The sequence below is a fragment of the Falco peregrinus genome, chromosome Z (assembly GCF_023634155.1).
Source record: "Falco peregrinus isolate bFalPer1 chromosome Z, bFalPer1.pri, whole genome shotgun sequence".
Classification (NCBI taxonomy): domain Eukaryota; kingdom Metazoa; phylum Chordata; class Aves; order Falconiformes; family Falconidae; genus Falco; species Falco peregrinus.
This window is the reverse complement of record NC_073739.1, coordinates 61,530,862-61,547,464: the sequence shown is the minus strand read 5'-3', so window position 1 is coordinate 61,547,464 and position 16,603 is coordinate 61,530,862. Positions and strand designations below refer to the sequence as shown.

The 16,603-nt window shown below is 39.9% G+C and overlaps 1 protein-coding gene across 3 annotated transcripts in view; it reads left to right on the top strand.

Annotated features, from left to right (window-relative positions):
- The window catches only part of MAST4 (microtubule associated serine/threonine kinase family member 4), a 274,327-nt gene that overhangs the window by 51,691 nt on the left and 206,033 nt on the right, over positions 1-16,603 (top strand). For all 3 annotated transcript variants that reach the window (XM_055791201.1, XM_055791202.1, XM_055791200.1), the window contains exon 2: positions 5,788-5,926. In XM_055791201.1, coding sequence (XP_055647176.1) covers positions 5,788-5,926 — 139 coding nt within the window. The remainder of the gene's footprint in view (positions 1-5,787; positions 5,927-16,603) is intronic.

Below are 16,603 nucleotides of genomic sequence, written 5' to 3'. Positions count from 1 at the left end.
GTGTTCTTATATAAATTGAGAGTTGCTGTATGAATGATTCACAAATAATAATCTGACTGTAAACAAGACCTTTTCTGCCTCTTAGCCTTTTCCTTCAACAGGGATCCTAGGACCTGACTTACTTTCTGCCTGTGTAGCAGCTGACAAGCTGGTGTCACTGTCCTAATGAGGAAACTGGAGGTCATGGAAGGAAATGACATAGTCCAAGGCTTGAAGTCTAGAACAGGAATGGCAGATGCCATTCAACTGGAGAATTAGGGAGGTTGCTCAGCCCAAAGTGAGGGAGATCCTTCCTGTGGAGGGGGGCGTGGAAAGACAGTGCTGAATTTAAGAAAAGTGGGATGAATAGTCCTCTTCCTATTTGATTTATGGCAGGTGGTGGTGAAGAAAAAAGTCTTTGCTTCTGAGGAAGTGTGATAAGCGGGGCAAGAAACAGCATCTTTCCTGGTCCAGTGAAATCTGTATGGCCTGGTGTGAATTCCTCCGTATCCATTCTTTGCCTTTATTATCCTTGGCTTCTTGGAAGTGGTGGTAGTTTTTGGAGAAGTTTTTCCTTGTATCTCTGCGTGGAATTAGGTTATTTGTGATTCTCTATTTTGCAAAGCAGAGGCTGCTCTAAGAGCTGTGAATACAGAAGAGTTGCATAGTTCTCTAAACCTTTGTCAAAACTGAGGTGGGTTAATACTGCTTGTGGACAAAGGGAACGTATAGTACTGCAACCATCAGCTGATTTAATTGGAACTGCTAATAGTCTTGTTCAGCTGTTGGGTTTGATGCAGGTTCATGGGGACTCCTGTGTATCCCCAGATTGCTTGTATTGCGCCCTCAAGCAGGATCCTGCAAAAGTTGGTGTTCTGACAAAAAATGGGGAAATTGAGGGCAAATTGATTCAGTCCTGGTTCCCTGGAGGGAATTCCTGTGTAACAGGAGACTGGCACTCAAATCCCATCCATATTCCTGTAGGATCTTTAAATCTATATGTAGAGGTCTACAGTAGGATATTTTGGTGATTCTGTTCTATGTAATTTTTAAACCATTCTCCTCTAATGATACTGTCTGTTCTTTTTGGTGAGGTTCAGAGGAGTGAGTGGGGGGGAACAGGGATTTGTGGAAGGTGTTGCCCTAAATTTTACAGTGCTTCTGTAGAAATTCATCATACCTGCAACATAAATAGGCAGATTTTAAAATGAAATTTATGGAAAAATGGTTTGGAAAAAATGAGTTTTGTAGAACAGTACCTTCTGCATAGCTTGGAGTTTGCTGTGTGTTTTCCATCTTTCAAACTGCCTTTGTCGGAAAGGAATTATTCAGTATTTAGTGTTCGGGGAGGAAGTGTTTTTAGATAAGTTAACTATCTGTGCATTGTGAATATTAACAGCAGATACTGGTAGAGAGATGTGTACTGATTAAAAATCCATCTCTAAGTAGCCATATACACTTTAGGGCTATCTTAATTCCCTCTGTACTATAGATACTGGGCAATCAAATGTACTAGTTTTCATATGCTTTGTCTCAGCTGTTACGCGTCTTTGAAGTAGCGCCTTTCTGAAGTAACTTCTCAAAATCTTTCATTGCCCTGCTCTGCAATGCCATAGGCAATGGGGAAGACTGCCCTCTGTTATCCCAGTGCTCCTTAAGTCACTAACGTTTCTTTAAAAAGGGTGTGGAGAGAAGTGTATGTTTGCAGCCCAAGTACAGTAATAAGACTGTGGACAGAGCATGTGATAGCCAAAACCTCAAAGTATAACGTGAATGTCTGTTGGAAAGTGTCTGCAGGTATACAGCTATTGTATTTTTTAAACCTTGTTGTCAAGCAAGTTTCACCATAAAATAAAAATATATTAAAAAAAAAAACCCAAACCAAAAAAACAACAAAGCAAAAACCCAACCAGCTGAACCCTGGTTCTTCTGTTGTGCTTGTATATAATCCAACATCAACACATGTCCATATAGCCGGTAAGCATGGAATAAATATCATTAGTGATGACTGTGGCTGGGCAAAACTGTTTGATGTGCTGAGTAGAAACAGCTTGAGTAAAATTATTTAAAATATCTCTGGTAGAGTTTCAACAACCCTCATTCCTAAAGATACTGCTTTGATGTTGTCTTGTGGACAGCAGTGTCCAGTCTGTACCCAATACGACATACCACCTGAACTTTCATAGCATTTGGGTTTCCAGGAGGTTTTTCAAATAACCATTAACAAGATTGAATAGGTCTTGCTATTACTTATTTAAACTTGTCATAAACTTCTTATTGAATGATTGTAGTGTCATTTTGGCTGAATTAACCACTGTGTTACTTGAATATGTGCCATGTTTTACCTCTTCAGAATCAGCTGTGTATTCCAAGGAATAGGACCTAATAAAATGTTCTCTATTGGTTTCACTTACTTGGACTTGAATACTGAGCCTGGCAGGAGGGGAAGGCTGCTCTGTTGAGGACACAAAGGCTTTTCATCAACTGCATAGTGCTTGAAGTGTAAGGCCTGAATGGGGACTAGAAAGACCCTCTGGGTCATCTAGCTGTTCATTATTTGAGAGCAGCACAAGAGTTTATTCAAGAGGAGCTTGCAAGCCTGACTGCTTTCTGCAGTCTATTTCCCTCGTATTTCCCCAGCATCCGGAGTTGTTATGTTAAGGCTGTTACAGGGTATATCCTTGTCGACTTAGTCTACTACAACAGCAGTTACAATGTACAGACGGCTTTCAAATACACACTGTATGTACTGCAGATGTTATTTTGCCCTTTGGAAGCAAAAGTAAGCCTTTGGATAGCTTCCAGAAATGCTTTGTTGATATGATACACATATCAAAGGAGCTGGCCATCAATATGAAAATGTTAAATCTCCTATTTCCATATTGTTTCTTTGCATTGCTAGATGATATAATGTATTTTGGTATAGTTCCTTCAGGTGGTGAGATGTGGTTGTCTAAATCCAGCTGAAACACAGCCGACAGATCTGTGTGTTGTCTACTATATTGAATTTGACTGTTCCCATATTAAATAGAACTTCTGCCCCCAAGAAACATTTAGTGAAACCTAATATTGTTGTGATATTTTGGTCTTTAGGCGTATGCAAGAATGCCTTTTTTGTTGTCTCCAAGTAATAGAATCATGTTCTTCTTCAACAGAATCTGAATTTCACCTTTTTGTGTTTAAAAATGCAAAACTTCAGAAATTGCCTTTCATTCTCCTGTTTCTCATGTCAGAGAATTGCATATTGAGTTTCAAGCTAAGGACATCATGTTGAAAAGTGTTGGTGGGAAGAATGTCTCTCCCCTTTCCATTCCCTTTCTTTCCTCCCCAGTCCTGTTTCCCAAGAACCTGCACATGTAGGACCTCAGGCATGGCCATTTCACATGGGGTCACAATGTCATCCTCCTGGCTGGTAGCTTCTGTCCCGTGGCTGAGACCCAGTCCCTGACTGCATGGGTCTGTCTTCTCTGTTTCTGTGAAATCCTTGAAGAAGCTTGTATTGTTGAGAACTTGCGTGCCTGAAGTTGGTGCTGGAATTGTATCAAATTGTAGTTGGGGCAGAGTCACCTAGCAGCAAGGAGGTACCATTGCAAGAGAGTGCTGTCAGGGCATTGCTGTTAAAATGATAAGCTAATGGGGGTTGATGTTCAAACTGTCTTAGCTTTTAAGCATCATACTTTCTGAAGCTGATAGTTGGGACATTGGAAAAACATCTTAGATATGAATTGAGGACCTCGATGGTACTGTGCTGCGCTGTGCTATAGCTCCATCTTAAAGTTTCTTCTGAAACCCTGAAAGCTGTGGAAAAGGGGCACAACTTAATTGGAATTCTGGATTTTGTGATCAGACTGCATGTCACAGAATGCCCAAGTGTGTTTATTGTGGGAGTGACTTTAGCAGCTGTGAAGCATAACTGATTATATGAGGAAAAGGTGACAAGGTGGAATGCTGTAATTCTGTTTTGTAACTTAAGTGACAGTGTTCAGGGAGCTTAATGCATTTGTTGAATATTTTTTCTTCTTTTTCCCCTTCTTGTTGTTGAAAGCTTTTTATGAACCTTATGCCAGGAAAAAGTTTTCAAATGTGGTTGATTACTTTGAAGTGCGTTTTAAGAAAGTACATGAATTTTTGCCAATAACTCACCTAAACCAGAGTCATTCTTGAGTGCAGCCTTGAGCAGTCATTGCTGTCCGTCAGTCATCAGTATTAGCTTACAGACATGTGAGAGTCCCAAAATAATGTTCCTTAGAAGCCAGCTGTTGTCAGTCATTCCCTTTTTAACTGATTTGTAAATTCAGCTTGTGAGCTATCTTAGCACTTGGAAATAGAAATATTTGTGATATACAGGGGTTTGTGAAAGATAAATGGTAACAATGGTTAATTAAATAGTCTTTGTGACCCCAAGCCTTCCAGTTTAGGAAATTGCTGAAGGCATGGACTGTGAGTTCATAAGTTAGTTCAGTGTCTGTCATGAACATGAATGAGTCCTAATATCCTGAAGAAGCAGATTCAGAAACGAACATGTTCCTTGATGCTTTAGAAATGTGTATCTGCAAATGATTCAAATAAGCTGCAGATTTGATAAAAAAACCCCAGACAAAACCGAACCCCAAACCACTAACTTACCTGAAATAATAAATTCAAAAGAAACTCTAAACACGGGATTTGAAATACTTTGTAGGGAATACAGTACTTTGCTGTGGGATTAGCGGTAAGCAAAAATGGGCTTCACTGTGCATCTTCATTGGTGACTATGGTGACTCCTTCCCTTCGAGTGGACAGAGAGGATGAAGCAGTCAGGTATGCAGGTGATACATAGACTTTTTGGCTGATAAGTCTCAGTACATGAACTGCAGAAATCTTAAAAGACTTTGTACTTGGTTTCCTAAAATAAGGGTGTTGAGAATCAGGGTTTAAATGCTACAGAATAACGTTTGAGTGCTTTGTAAAATAGTGACACCACCTGACTGCACAAGTTTAAGGTGAAGGATGCTTGTAAAATTTTCTGCTTTGCTTACTTGCATCCCTGCTTTTTCTTTCTTTGTCTGTATTTGCTCAATTATTTTTTCTTTTGGTTTCCTTTTTTTTTTTTTTTTTTGGTGAATTTTATCAAATACAGAGATACCAAATGTATTGTCAAAACCAGAGGGTTAACATCTTGTGTAGGAATAGTGACAGCAACAGAATTTGAGGATCTGTATTTATGCTTATTTCAAAGTCAGTGTAAATGAATGCCTGTTTTATGAACAGTATAAATTATTTCTTTTTGTACTGGGGTTGATAAATCCATTTGTCAGCGTTTCCCTACACTGGGCAGTGGATTGCATTTTGTTGATGGTACAGTGCCATCTAGTGACAGCTCACGTGAAGGCAGGGAGAAATTGGTAAGGAAAGATGTTGGCAAGAGCAGTTATCTCATGGGTTGCAAAGTCAGATCGCTCACAGCTGCAAAAAGACTACTTTATGGAAGGTTAAATAAGCTGAAGTCTGATCCCGCATACTTTGAGACAGGACCACTGCGAAAATACTCCTTGTGTGAGAGTGTGGTTGGAGGTGGTATGAGCTGTACTAGAGGAAGGTGGCTTTCTTACACAGCCAGCCACAAATCTGGCACTTGTGAAATTTTTTGTTTCATTTAGTAATTTAATTACCTTAAAATCTTTGTAAACACTTCCCCCTCTTCCCTGCCCCATGCTGTCATAACCTTTATGTAAAGGTAAGTTAGGTTTTGGGTTTTTTTCAGTGAAGGTAAGCATATAAACTATATTTACATATTTATTTTATTTTTTAAACTCTGTTTCTTTGCAGCTTGGTTACCTATTCCCCCAGCCTATGTCTTCTCGAAAATGCAGCAGTCCTGAAGTCATTTATGTCCCTAAGTTTAAGAGGCAGTTGAGTGAAGATGGCAGACAGTTCAGAAGAGGAAGCCTTGGAGGAGCTTTGACTGGTGAGTTTGGGGTGTATGTAATGTCACCTGGAGGTGTAGCAGCTGTGGAGCTGATGATACCTTGCCCCTGGCATTTGCCTTGTGGCTGAACTCTTTGGGCAAGGTGTGAGTTCCACCCGGAGTTTCCATAAAGTGTCTTCCATGTGGGCTCCCCAGTTGTCAGTTGAGTGAGCTCACGTTTGAGGCTCTGTCTTGATGGGGTGCTGATAGGTGGCTATGGACAACCTGAAGATGACACACTTCTTGAAGTTTTCAGGAATATGGCATTTATCTTGCTGACTTAGTTTGGTGGCTTAAAGGTTGTGTGAGACATGCTTGCATGCGTTTGTTCGTCCACGTGATCACATACATCTTGTTTCCTTAGGGAGCTAAAGTGCACAGATGGTCCCTTTAGACTTAATTTCATTAAAAAAAAAAAGCAGTTTGGCCTCATTTATCTGGAGTCCTCACAGTGGTGGAGGGCCATTACTAGCTAGCCACTGGCTGTGGGCTGCAACTTCTCTGTGGAGCCATGCAGAAGCAGCAGGATGCTTGAGGAGGGCCCCAGGCCTTTCCTGTCCTGATAGTGTCTGATGCTGAAACTATGATTGTATCCTGGGAGGAGTGTGGCTGGGTGCTCACCAAAGAGTGGTGATTCCTGAGTGTGGAATGAAAGGAATGTGAAAACCTGTCCCAATGACAGGTTAACTGGCACTTGCTTTGTGTATTTCAAGAAAAATAATTTTTAAATTAACTAGAATTTGGCAATTAAATATGTTCCTGAAGTGCACTGTTTCTAACGGTTTGAAGAATTTGTTGTGAAGAACAGGGTATTAAGTACTTGGTGAGAGGGATAATAGGGTTCAGAGACTTTTGTGGAAGGGATAAATTTGAGACTCAACATCTTATTTTATCTGTTCAAGTGATGTTGATTGGTAGCAAAATCAAACAGGTGAAATTCAGGTTAGAGGAAGTTGAAATGGCATTTACTTGAGCTGTGACTGTCTTCTGTGTCTCAATGCTCTACATTGCTCAGAGATGTTTTTGATTAGGGATGAAAAATGGTGCCATGGTGAACAGAGGTGACTCCTCTGCCACAAGTGTCTGGGAAGTGCTTTTAAAGTATTCGCTTTTCTGACTTCCTTCCCACCCCTTTCCCTGTCCTTATGCTGGAAGAAGCTCCAAGAAACTATTGCATTATTGCACTTTGTCTGTAATCAGTAGCTTAGAATCATAATGCTTCTTATGAGTGGCAGTATTTTTTTGTTTTTTCACCTAATTAACAAATTGTCTCATGCTTCATGAGAAGGAACTCTGTCACATCAGCACATAACAGTTGCTGTGATGTTTAGTGTCAGGGGGAAAGTTTTACAGTTTCCCTTGTGACTTCATTTTTATCAAGATTTGTATTATGAAGATTTCAGAAATGTAAGAGTGTTTGTGGTCTGCATGGGCTTTCATGAAAGTAGTGCTTTAAAGCAATCTGAAATACCAGCTTTGCTAATGGTGAGCTCTGGCTTCTCTGGAGTGTTACTACTCTAAAAAATTGAAGTGTAGACCAAACTGATGTTTTACTGAAACTAAAAATTGCCAGCACACTACGTATTATTTCAGCAGGAGTTGGTGTGGGGGTTTGATTTTTTTTTTGTTTTGTTTAACTTTTAAATAGGGTGGTGGTCTTTAAAAATGGAACTTTTCCATGTAAGCCCTCCAGATAGGAGAAGGCAGTCTAATTGAAAACAAATGAAGCAAATGTGCACTGCTGCTGTAGTCTCTGGTCTTTATCTCTATGCTTGAATTACTGCTTGAGGCCTTTATGAAGGGAAATGGATATGCTTTTTGTCTGCTTGCAATATGTTGTGCAGGGTTTCATGTCAGGATTTGGGAATAAAGTGTGCAGTGATGCTAAACTGCTTTATTACTAATGCACTTTAAATGAACCTGAATACCCTGAGACTTTTGTCTCCTAAAATAGTTTAAATATCTTAATAGCTTTCATGATACTGATTAAATTAATCAAAGTCATTCTGATGACAGAAGGTTCTTAGTATTCTTTTGGGATTTTTAAATAAAATTCATTTTAAAGAAAGCACTGCAGATAGAGAACTATTTCCTGAAATTGTTTCAAATGCTCAATAACATGAAGTTAATGATTTCAGTGTTACCTTGTTACCTTGGACTTGATTTACATGATTTTTTACATGCTTAAGTTTGTGGGGTTTTTTAAGTTTCTGTAATTGTTAGGAGTGGCTCACTGTTCTGGTTTGAAACTAAAAGAATCACAGTACCGCTTAAAAAAATAAGAGGGGATGAGAAGGCCTTCAGTTAAAATGAATAAGCTGTAAGTCCTTGTTTTCAGTTTACTTCTATGCTCACACCTCCCTTCCCTAATTTGAGTTTGAGTCTTCATGTTTCTGAAGAGATACTCATGGCCCGTGAGGGGGCAAAAATATTTGGAGACCTGTAATTTGGAAAAGTACTTGATCTTTAATATTACTTTACACTGATTGCTGTTTTCCTTTATTTTTAATTCTGTTTTGTTGCTTTTGATACTCTAAACTTAAATGCTCGCTTAGTGGGGATCAGTCCATTGAAAAACAGTTCATGAGGATATTTTTGAAGTTGCTTAAGGTACAATCCCTACCTCCTGTTGTTCAAAAATATTACCTTTGCTAAACTCCTGGAAATTGAGTGGGAGTTGAGAGATGACTTCTAGCTTACAAATCTGCAGAGTATTCCTATGCTGATGCTTGTTGCTCAATCTAAATGTTAGAAAATAAGTTAATTGTACTTTTTGTGATACTTTCTTTTGTGTTGCTGTTAGAACCACAACATTATTGAGCCATAAAGTGTAAGTAGTATTAATAACAGAAAACAAAAATAAAAATGTAATTTGTTTATATAAAACAGAATAGTTCAGCTCCTGCAGGGCTGAATACTAGGAGAGGTAAATAGATAGGGGTTTTATCTCTGGGAATAGATCCCAAATAAATGAGTTTATTGGACTTTACAACAGGGAATAATGTTATGCATGACAAATGAGAAGAAATAAAATCTGTATTATTGCAATATGTTGAATGAGACTTAAAAAACCTGAAGGTTTACAGTTACTGAGAACCTACTACTCTAAATTGGCTGAAGTAAATTGCAAAATTCTTTGTATAGGAATTTGAGAAAAATTGAGAATGATGTGCAAGCTCTTTCCAGTGGGAAATCAACACAAGGGAGGGGAGGTTTGGAAACTTGGAGAGGTGAGATGGAAACTAAACTTACATTCTACACAGCTTCAGGGAAACTGGAACCCAGGTTTGTTTTTTTTTTTCCTGAATTGCCTTGTTTTATGCAATCTGGCAACCACACGTTTTCAGTGACAAAGAATGCTCTTAGGAGTTGAGAAAAATTCAGTCAATGTTTTTCAAATAAATCTACTTTTGCTTCCTGTTGAAAATTGTTAGGGAACCACTGATACTAAATAAAGTTCAGCCAATAAAAGAAATAAAATACTGCTTCCTGGAGACACAATGCTATTATATTTTGGAGAAGTCACTTCAGCCTAATTGTTGCAACATTATTGCTTCTCTTAATCTTCATCCCCAAGAGAGGGAGGAAGACGACTTCTGGAGAGAGGCTGAATTTGGAAAACGACTGTATTGGATGTAGTCTGCTATTAGTCCAGCAAATCTACTTTAATACTGCTTGTTGTGAAGTGTTAATAGTATTGCTTAATAGAAAGAAAGGATGAAAAATAGTGTTTCATAACGGGGGTTGCTAAACATAAGCATCATCTGAGATAAAACAGCTTCAGAGTGAAAGTATTTGAAAGTAATTTATGACCAGTACCTCTTTTAGTTTAAAATGTCATGTTTCCAAAGGGTTATAAAGTTTTGGGTAGCAAAACCACTTACACAGTAATTAGCGTTTGCCTTTCTCTGCCTTTGCATCATAACTCCTTTCCTGCTCCAGCTTACCCTTCCCTGTGTTCACCCATTCCTGTAACAGCACTTGCGACATCCTTTACCTGGGGAGTAAACTGGAGCTTTGAAAGTTCTGCCACAGGTGCTGTAAACACAGTCCTTGCACAGTTTGTTCAGCTGTGAAGTAAGTCCTGTCACAAAGCTGAGCTGTAGCTACTCGTTTAGTAGCCCAAAGTCAAGTAGAGAGGGAAAGGATCATTGCTTCATAAGGATGCTGGTGCCCGCTGGGTGTGCAGGGGTGTTGGAGGAGTGCTGGGCAGACTGAAAGCAAAGCACGGTCAGGTCAGGTCAGGTCAGCTCTGTGCTTCTTGGGACAATAGACTTTGGTGTGTACAATATGTATTTAAATGCTTCTCGCCCTAGCCTTAGATGGCCTTCTTAAGGATTCCTAACAGTGCACAGAGTGGGGCTTTAAACTTGTTTCTAATCAGGAGAAAAGAAGTTTAATTAAAAAGCTGCTTTTCTGTGGTGGCTGGTTTTCTTGATCTCCACAGACTTCAAAGGACTGTCTACAGTCAGAGGGTTTTTGGCTTAAATTGTCTACAGATTTTAGTTTGCTGTGTTCAGAGATGCTTAAATAGAATTCATGGCAGAAAGTAATGTGAAAGGCTGAGAAATTAAATAAGCTCTTACTGCAGAGGGGGTTAACCTGGCAAATCACTTGGACAAGCAAATCAAATTGGCCTTGCTTTCATGTCTCATTGCTGCTCATCTGTACTGCAGTGTGCGGTGCAGGTCTGTTCCGTCTTCTCAGCTGCCCTGGTGCAGCATTTGGAGATTGATGTCTCCCTTTCTACTTCTGAAAGGTATGAGAGCATATTGTTGGAAAGATTTTGTAGTCTGCAGAGTGCTGCAGCAAGCTCAGTTGTCTCTCTGCTGTACCAATAAGCTCTGCAGTGAGATATAAAGGAAAAAAAATACACTTTGTTACCTGTAGCATCAACTTCTTATCTTGCCTCCTGTTATCTCATCAATAACTGCCTGGAAACAGGCTTCCTGCTGTGCTAATTGTCTCTAATTGTGGTACGGCTGTTATCTTGCTAACCTTAAATTGATCTTACAGAAATACTGGTGACGTAACACATACAGATTTAATTTTATAGAATTTTAATCCAAAGATTTGAAAGCACTTACATTAATGAAGTTACCTCATGATCTAGTGAAGAGCTGAAAACTAAGAAATCTTGGGATGTGTATATTTTTTTCTTTAATATTCCTGCTTTGATCAGCTTTCCACCTCTGAGTCATCAGTCATCCAGATATACTCGGTAGTTACTGCTGTTCCCTTATAACTAATCTGTGGTTGATTTGAAATGAATCTGGGGTTTCTTTGTTTTCTTTGCATCAGAGATTCATTGCTTTACAAACACTAACTGGCAGAAAGGTAACAGCTTTATGGGCCATGAAGAATAAGCTATTCTCTCATCCTTGGGTTGGCATGTGCTGGCAGGACTTTGAAGGGAAGTCATATAGGGGACCAGCTGGCAGTGGTAGAAATCCAGGGTTTTCACAAACATTATGCTGTGTATCTTTTTCTTATTAATATTGCTGAAAATGCAGATTAGCTCATGAAACCTTACAGTGTCAAATACTTGATTCAGCTTGGTGGATGAGGAGAGCTGGGCATACAATCATGGGACTTGTATCTTGAAACCTCTTTGGAAATGGTAACTTCCCATTCTGTACAATGCTTGTCATAACTGTAATGTCACTATTTTAGTGGCAACATTTTAAAAAGATTATTAATGATGTCCAGCTGGTGTAGATAAGGGGAAGTGTTCCCTATTTCCTCTGTATAATGTCAAAATAATTTACTGACTTCCAATTATGGGACTTATTAATTATGCATGTACAATTCCATAAAAACTCCTGTGATTTCATGGCTGCGTCTGGGGATACAGCTTGGTGGGCTTTATTGGCCTGTCTCAGGCTCCAGAAGCCAGGGTGCTGTGGGATGCAGAGGAAGGATGGCTGCCAGTGCCAAAGCTCTCAGATGTGCCTTTTTGTAGAAATTTTACTTCCTGCATTTTCTTCCCCTCAGATATCAGAGCAGAAATGAGTTTCAAAATTGCTTTCATGTTTGTGATGCATGACAGGACTGGATGTACTCAGTTTAGAATGTCTTTTTTTCAGCTGCAGCTGCCTGAGGGCTCTCCCCGACAGTAGTGGAGAGAGGGTGGCAGCCCAGCACCAGCGCTAACACCCCTCTGTCTTGGGTACAGAAGGTTCAACAGCCAGGTGTGCATGACAACAGGCACAACACTCTTCATTCAGTAGCATTGCCTACCCAGAACATGTGCTGGAGTCTTTTCACTGCCTTCCTCAAAGGCTCCTTAAAGCACTGTACCACATGTTAAACTTCATCCAGAATTAGTGGAAAGAGATAGGTGCAAGCTATTCTGTAATTACACACCTGAGAAAATGTTTTTTCCCAAGCATGCAGTATAAAGCTGTCTTTTACAGATGAAGTAAATATATTGTGCTGTGAAATACACATTTCTAAATGGTTCTTGGTGCACTGGTGGTTGAGATGACACTAGCTTATGTTTGTCACTGTCAGTTACCTTCATCATCTAAGGCAGGCATCCTCAAACTGTTTAACCAGGGGGCCGGCGTGCGGCTGCAGTGGCAGGCAGTCATCTGCGGCTGCTTGGTTCCCCCCCCAACCCCCGGCAGGGGAGGGCGGGTGGGTCCTGTAAATACTGGGGGCTGGATTGAGGACCCTGGGGGGCCGTAGCCGGCCTGTGGGACATAGTTTGAGGACCTCTGGTCTAAGGCTTCAATCAGCCTGCAGAGTTGCGTTTTTACTTCCCTGTGTGCCTAGCAAGATAATTTCCATATTCTTTCATGTCTGAACTCTGCATCGTGTAATAGTGTACCTTGAGAACAGAAGATACTGTATTCCTGTCTCATTATTTTACCTTTAACTCCTTGATTGCTGCTTAATTTTGCTTATAATTAATGTCATCGGAACATGTGAAGTTGGTGTTGAGATCAAAGTAAACTGTAGCAGTAGAGTGCCCGCTTAGCAGATGCATTTGCAAGTTGGCTGTTTTGAGGGGTGGAGAAGTAGAGTTTAAACTTCTCTGGGATACTTACAAGAGCAGCTTGAAAGTTGGTAAGTCATCTTGAATAGTAGAAAAATAAAATGTGGAGAAAGTGAACATGCATATTAAATTTCTGAAGTTTGCATTGTAGCTCCTTAAAAAATACCGCAAGAGCTGTTGAATTAGCTGGCTGAAGTATATTCAGCAAAGTACCTGGAGAAGCACACATGAAAGAACTTGCCTGGACTTAGTTAAATGCTTGAGTTTAATCAGCTGAATACCTAAATTAGAGCTCTGTGAGGCTGCAGTCCTGTTGTTGCTAGTAACTCAGCTTGTTAGTGCAAAACTGTCTCTGCGCTGTGTTTATAAATACATTATAATTGCACATCAAGACTACATTATCTGTACTCCTAGAGGCTTACATCTTCCTCTTTCACTGGTGGACTCTGTTGAATGGATGTTGTGAAGCCAGTGGTCTGACCACATGTGGAGGGAAATTGCACCTGCTTGCTCCAAGACATATGCTTTAACATCAGTTGAATGTACAGCTTGAGAAACGCTTGAGAAGAGGGGAAAGTACTTCTTATGCTTAGTCCTTAGGTTGAAGGTTGAGGACTTGAATGGAAAAGTCTATAGATATTTTCCTGTGAAAATGAGGGCAAGCTGTTCTATTGGGAAACTTTGTCTTTTGAAAAAATACTGTAAACATATAGTTACAAATAATTTCTTCAATCATGTGGCCTAGGAAGGTATATATGAGGCAAAAATAGGGATCGTAGTAGGTAGGGACTATAGAGAAAGCAGTGTGTTGGCACATCACTTCACACTTGTCATTCCTAATAGGGTTGTTGGGCATTTTCTTCACAGTGCAGTGGAAGATAGTTATTTCATATCTTATCATAATTTCTTTGAAGCAGGTAGCAAAAAGATAAATGTTAAGGTGGTAGAGAGCTGGCAGCCAAGAATACTGGCAGCAGGCTGAAGTAGCTGTTCGCATCGTGGTTGAAGTGAGCAATGGTGAATTTTCTGATGTTCTTAAAGTTAGAGCATGTGTATGCTATGCATAACCTGGTTGTTGCAAGTCTGCCAATATTTAGAGTTGCAAGTAAGAGCTATCTCTGAGCTTTCGGTGTGCAGGATTCTTCTTTTTGCAAAATTACATATCAGAAGGAGCAATACAGCTTTCTCATCATCACTTAAACATAGTCCAGTTTAATGTACTTTTTGGACATGAGACTGCTGAAGATTTGAGACAAGTAATTTCTAAATTATAACTGAAGGTGGAAGATGTATAGGTATTAAGTTTGAGCTCATTTAGTAATTCTCAGCCATCCCACTGTGGTATGGATGTGAGAGGGAGAGGGGAAGAAGACTACTTTAGCTGTAGGGAAGATTTTTCTAATTAAGGTAAAGCAAAGCCCATCTTCTGAGACTGATCTTTGAGGAAGCATGTGTGGTTTTTTAGTCTCTTTTGGCCTTACGCAGTAAGGCATACAACAAATATGTGCATGCTGGATGACGGAAGTAAGTAACAAAGATTCCATTAGGGCTTTCTACAGATGCCCATTATAAAAGGAAGTTGGGCGTGTGAGAGGCAGAGGGAGATAACGGTGAACTCCAGTGTTGTATTCCCTGTGTCTACCAATGAGTATTAAGTTATTGCCATTATGTAATCAACTTAAGACACCTTTCATTGACATGTGTTTTGATAAATGTGCTGGACTAATGAGGGCTGCATTCAGGTGTGGGAGGAGACGCCATTGGTTACAGTGTTGTGACTTTGGGCTCTCTTGATAGTTTCAGGTGCAGGAAGGGTAGCAGAGGTGCCAGCAAAGCCACTGTGGAAGGCATGGGAGGCGCTCAGAGGCCATCTTAGAATCGAATGGGACAGCAGCAGGGGACGTGTATCAGTAGTTGACTTGTCTGCATCAGTAGCTGATGAAAGTAATAAGAAAATTACTACTGGTGTGGCAATGGTCTGTTGTTAGATGGAGATTGGCCTGGACACTGGCAGTATTTATGTGCTGTATGTGGGCCAAAAATGCCAAATTAAGATGGAAGGGATCAGGTGGAGTTGAGGTGAATTCTTCTTCTCTGTCCCCCAATGAGTCAGTTCACTCAAAAAGGAGGGTAGTTGCTTGCAGCATTAAACTTGGAGGCAGAAATGAATGCAGTGTAAAAAGTAATAACGCATTTCAGCTTAAGCTTTACGTGTAATACCAGTGCTTAAACCAAGGCCAGGCTGGATGTGACTTTTGAGCAACCTGGTCTAGTGGAAGGTGTCTCTGCCCATGGCAGGGGGCTGGAACTAGGTGATTTCTAAGGTTCCTTCCCAACCAAACTGTTATGTGAAAAGTGTGGTTATGTGTAAACTCAAGGGGTTCTTAAAGAAAATGTGAAAGGGGGAAAATACATGCAATAATGAGTGAAACTGTAACAGGAGAAAAATGTGGGAGTACTGCAGCAGCAAGAAAAAGGAGTGGATAGTCTGAGGGGGGTTTTTTTCTTTTTTTTTTTTTTTAAGGGAGGAATCCAGGGAGAGTTGCTGACCAACTAGTGGTGAGGGACTGTTTTGTTAAATGGTGGTTCAACATAGTGGCACTGTAATCCCTCAAAGAAAGTGGACTGAGTTGGCAGATTTTTTTTTTTTTTTTCTGTAAGAAATGTTGATGTTCCATTTGCCTTTGGAAATATAAAAACCTCATTTCATTCCTGTAAAGTATATCCAACTTTTCTTATTTTAAGCAGCACAGGATTGAAAGTACAGCTGTTATTTAAAGATATTTTGTTGCAGTTGGTGTTCTTGTTGGTAACTGCTTATCTCCTGGTAATATCTCTCTGCATAAAGGTTAATGGTATTCCCAGATAAGAGTTTTATCTGTTACCATCTTTTTGTATAAGCCATGGCTTTTTCTGCTTCTATAGAAAGCGTGTTTATTATATGCTATTTTTGTGTTTAAAAGCACGTGTGGATGCACTATGATAAGAACTGGAATTTGCAGACAGTGTGCTACGCTTACCTTGATTTCAGTATGTTGTGAAATCTACAGTGCCCTCAAGGCTCCTGTTTGGGGTAAGGATGGGAGGACAGGTCATTCCAGCTTACATTTTCATTGGCAGTTTTGCTAGTGTTGACTGCCTAATTAGGTACTCCACAGGCTATCCAAAGTTATTTTAAATATTTCTAGAGGTTAATCATGAAATAATGGAGTATTAAGTGAATTCTTACAGTGCAGACACTGGCCCTGTGATGCTGAGTTAATGTACTCTGGTTTCTTGTCAGTCAGGCAAAATCTTACAGTTGAAGGAAAGGCTTAGTGTAAGATCTTCTTGTTGTAAAGAGTAGGTTTGCCTCCCATCTTGCCTCTGTACTAAAATATCTTAGACTTTCTTTCAGACATTTGAGCAAGATAAAAACTGAGTAAAACAGAGATGCCTGTAAAGGACAAAGAATAACGGTGTCCATTGGAGATGTTCTGTGTCAGCATAGCCCTGCCCATGGTAAGGTACCTCAGAGTGCTGTGCTCTGCTGGGTTACTGACATGAGTAGGAATCACAATATTGGTTTGCCATATTTTGGGTCTGGCTCGCATTTAAAGCAAAAAGTAAGGACAAACATTAATAATAAACCTTTCTGGCTTGGGATCCAAACCTAAACAAAACCAGATTAATTTATG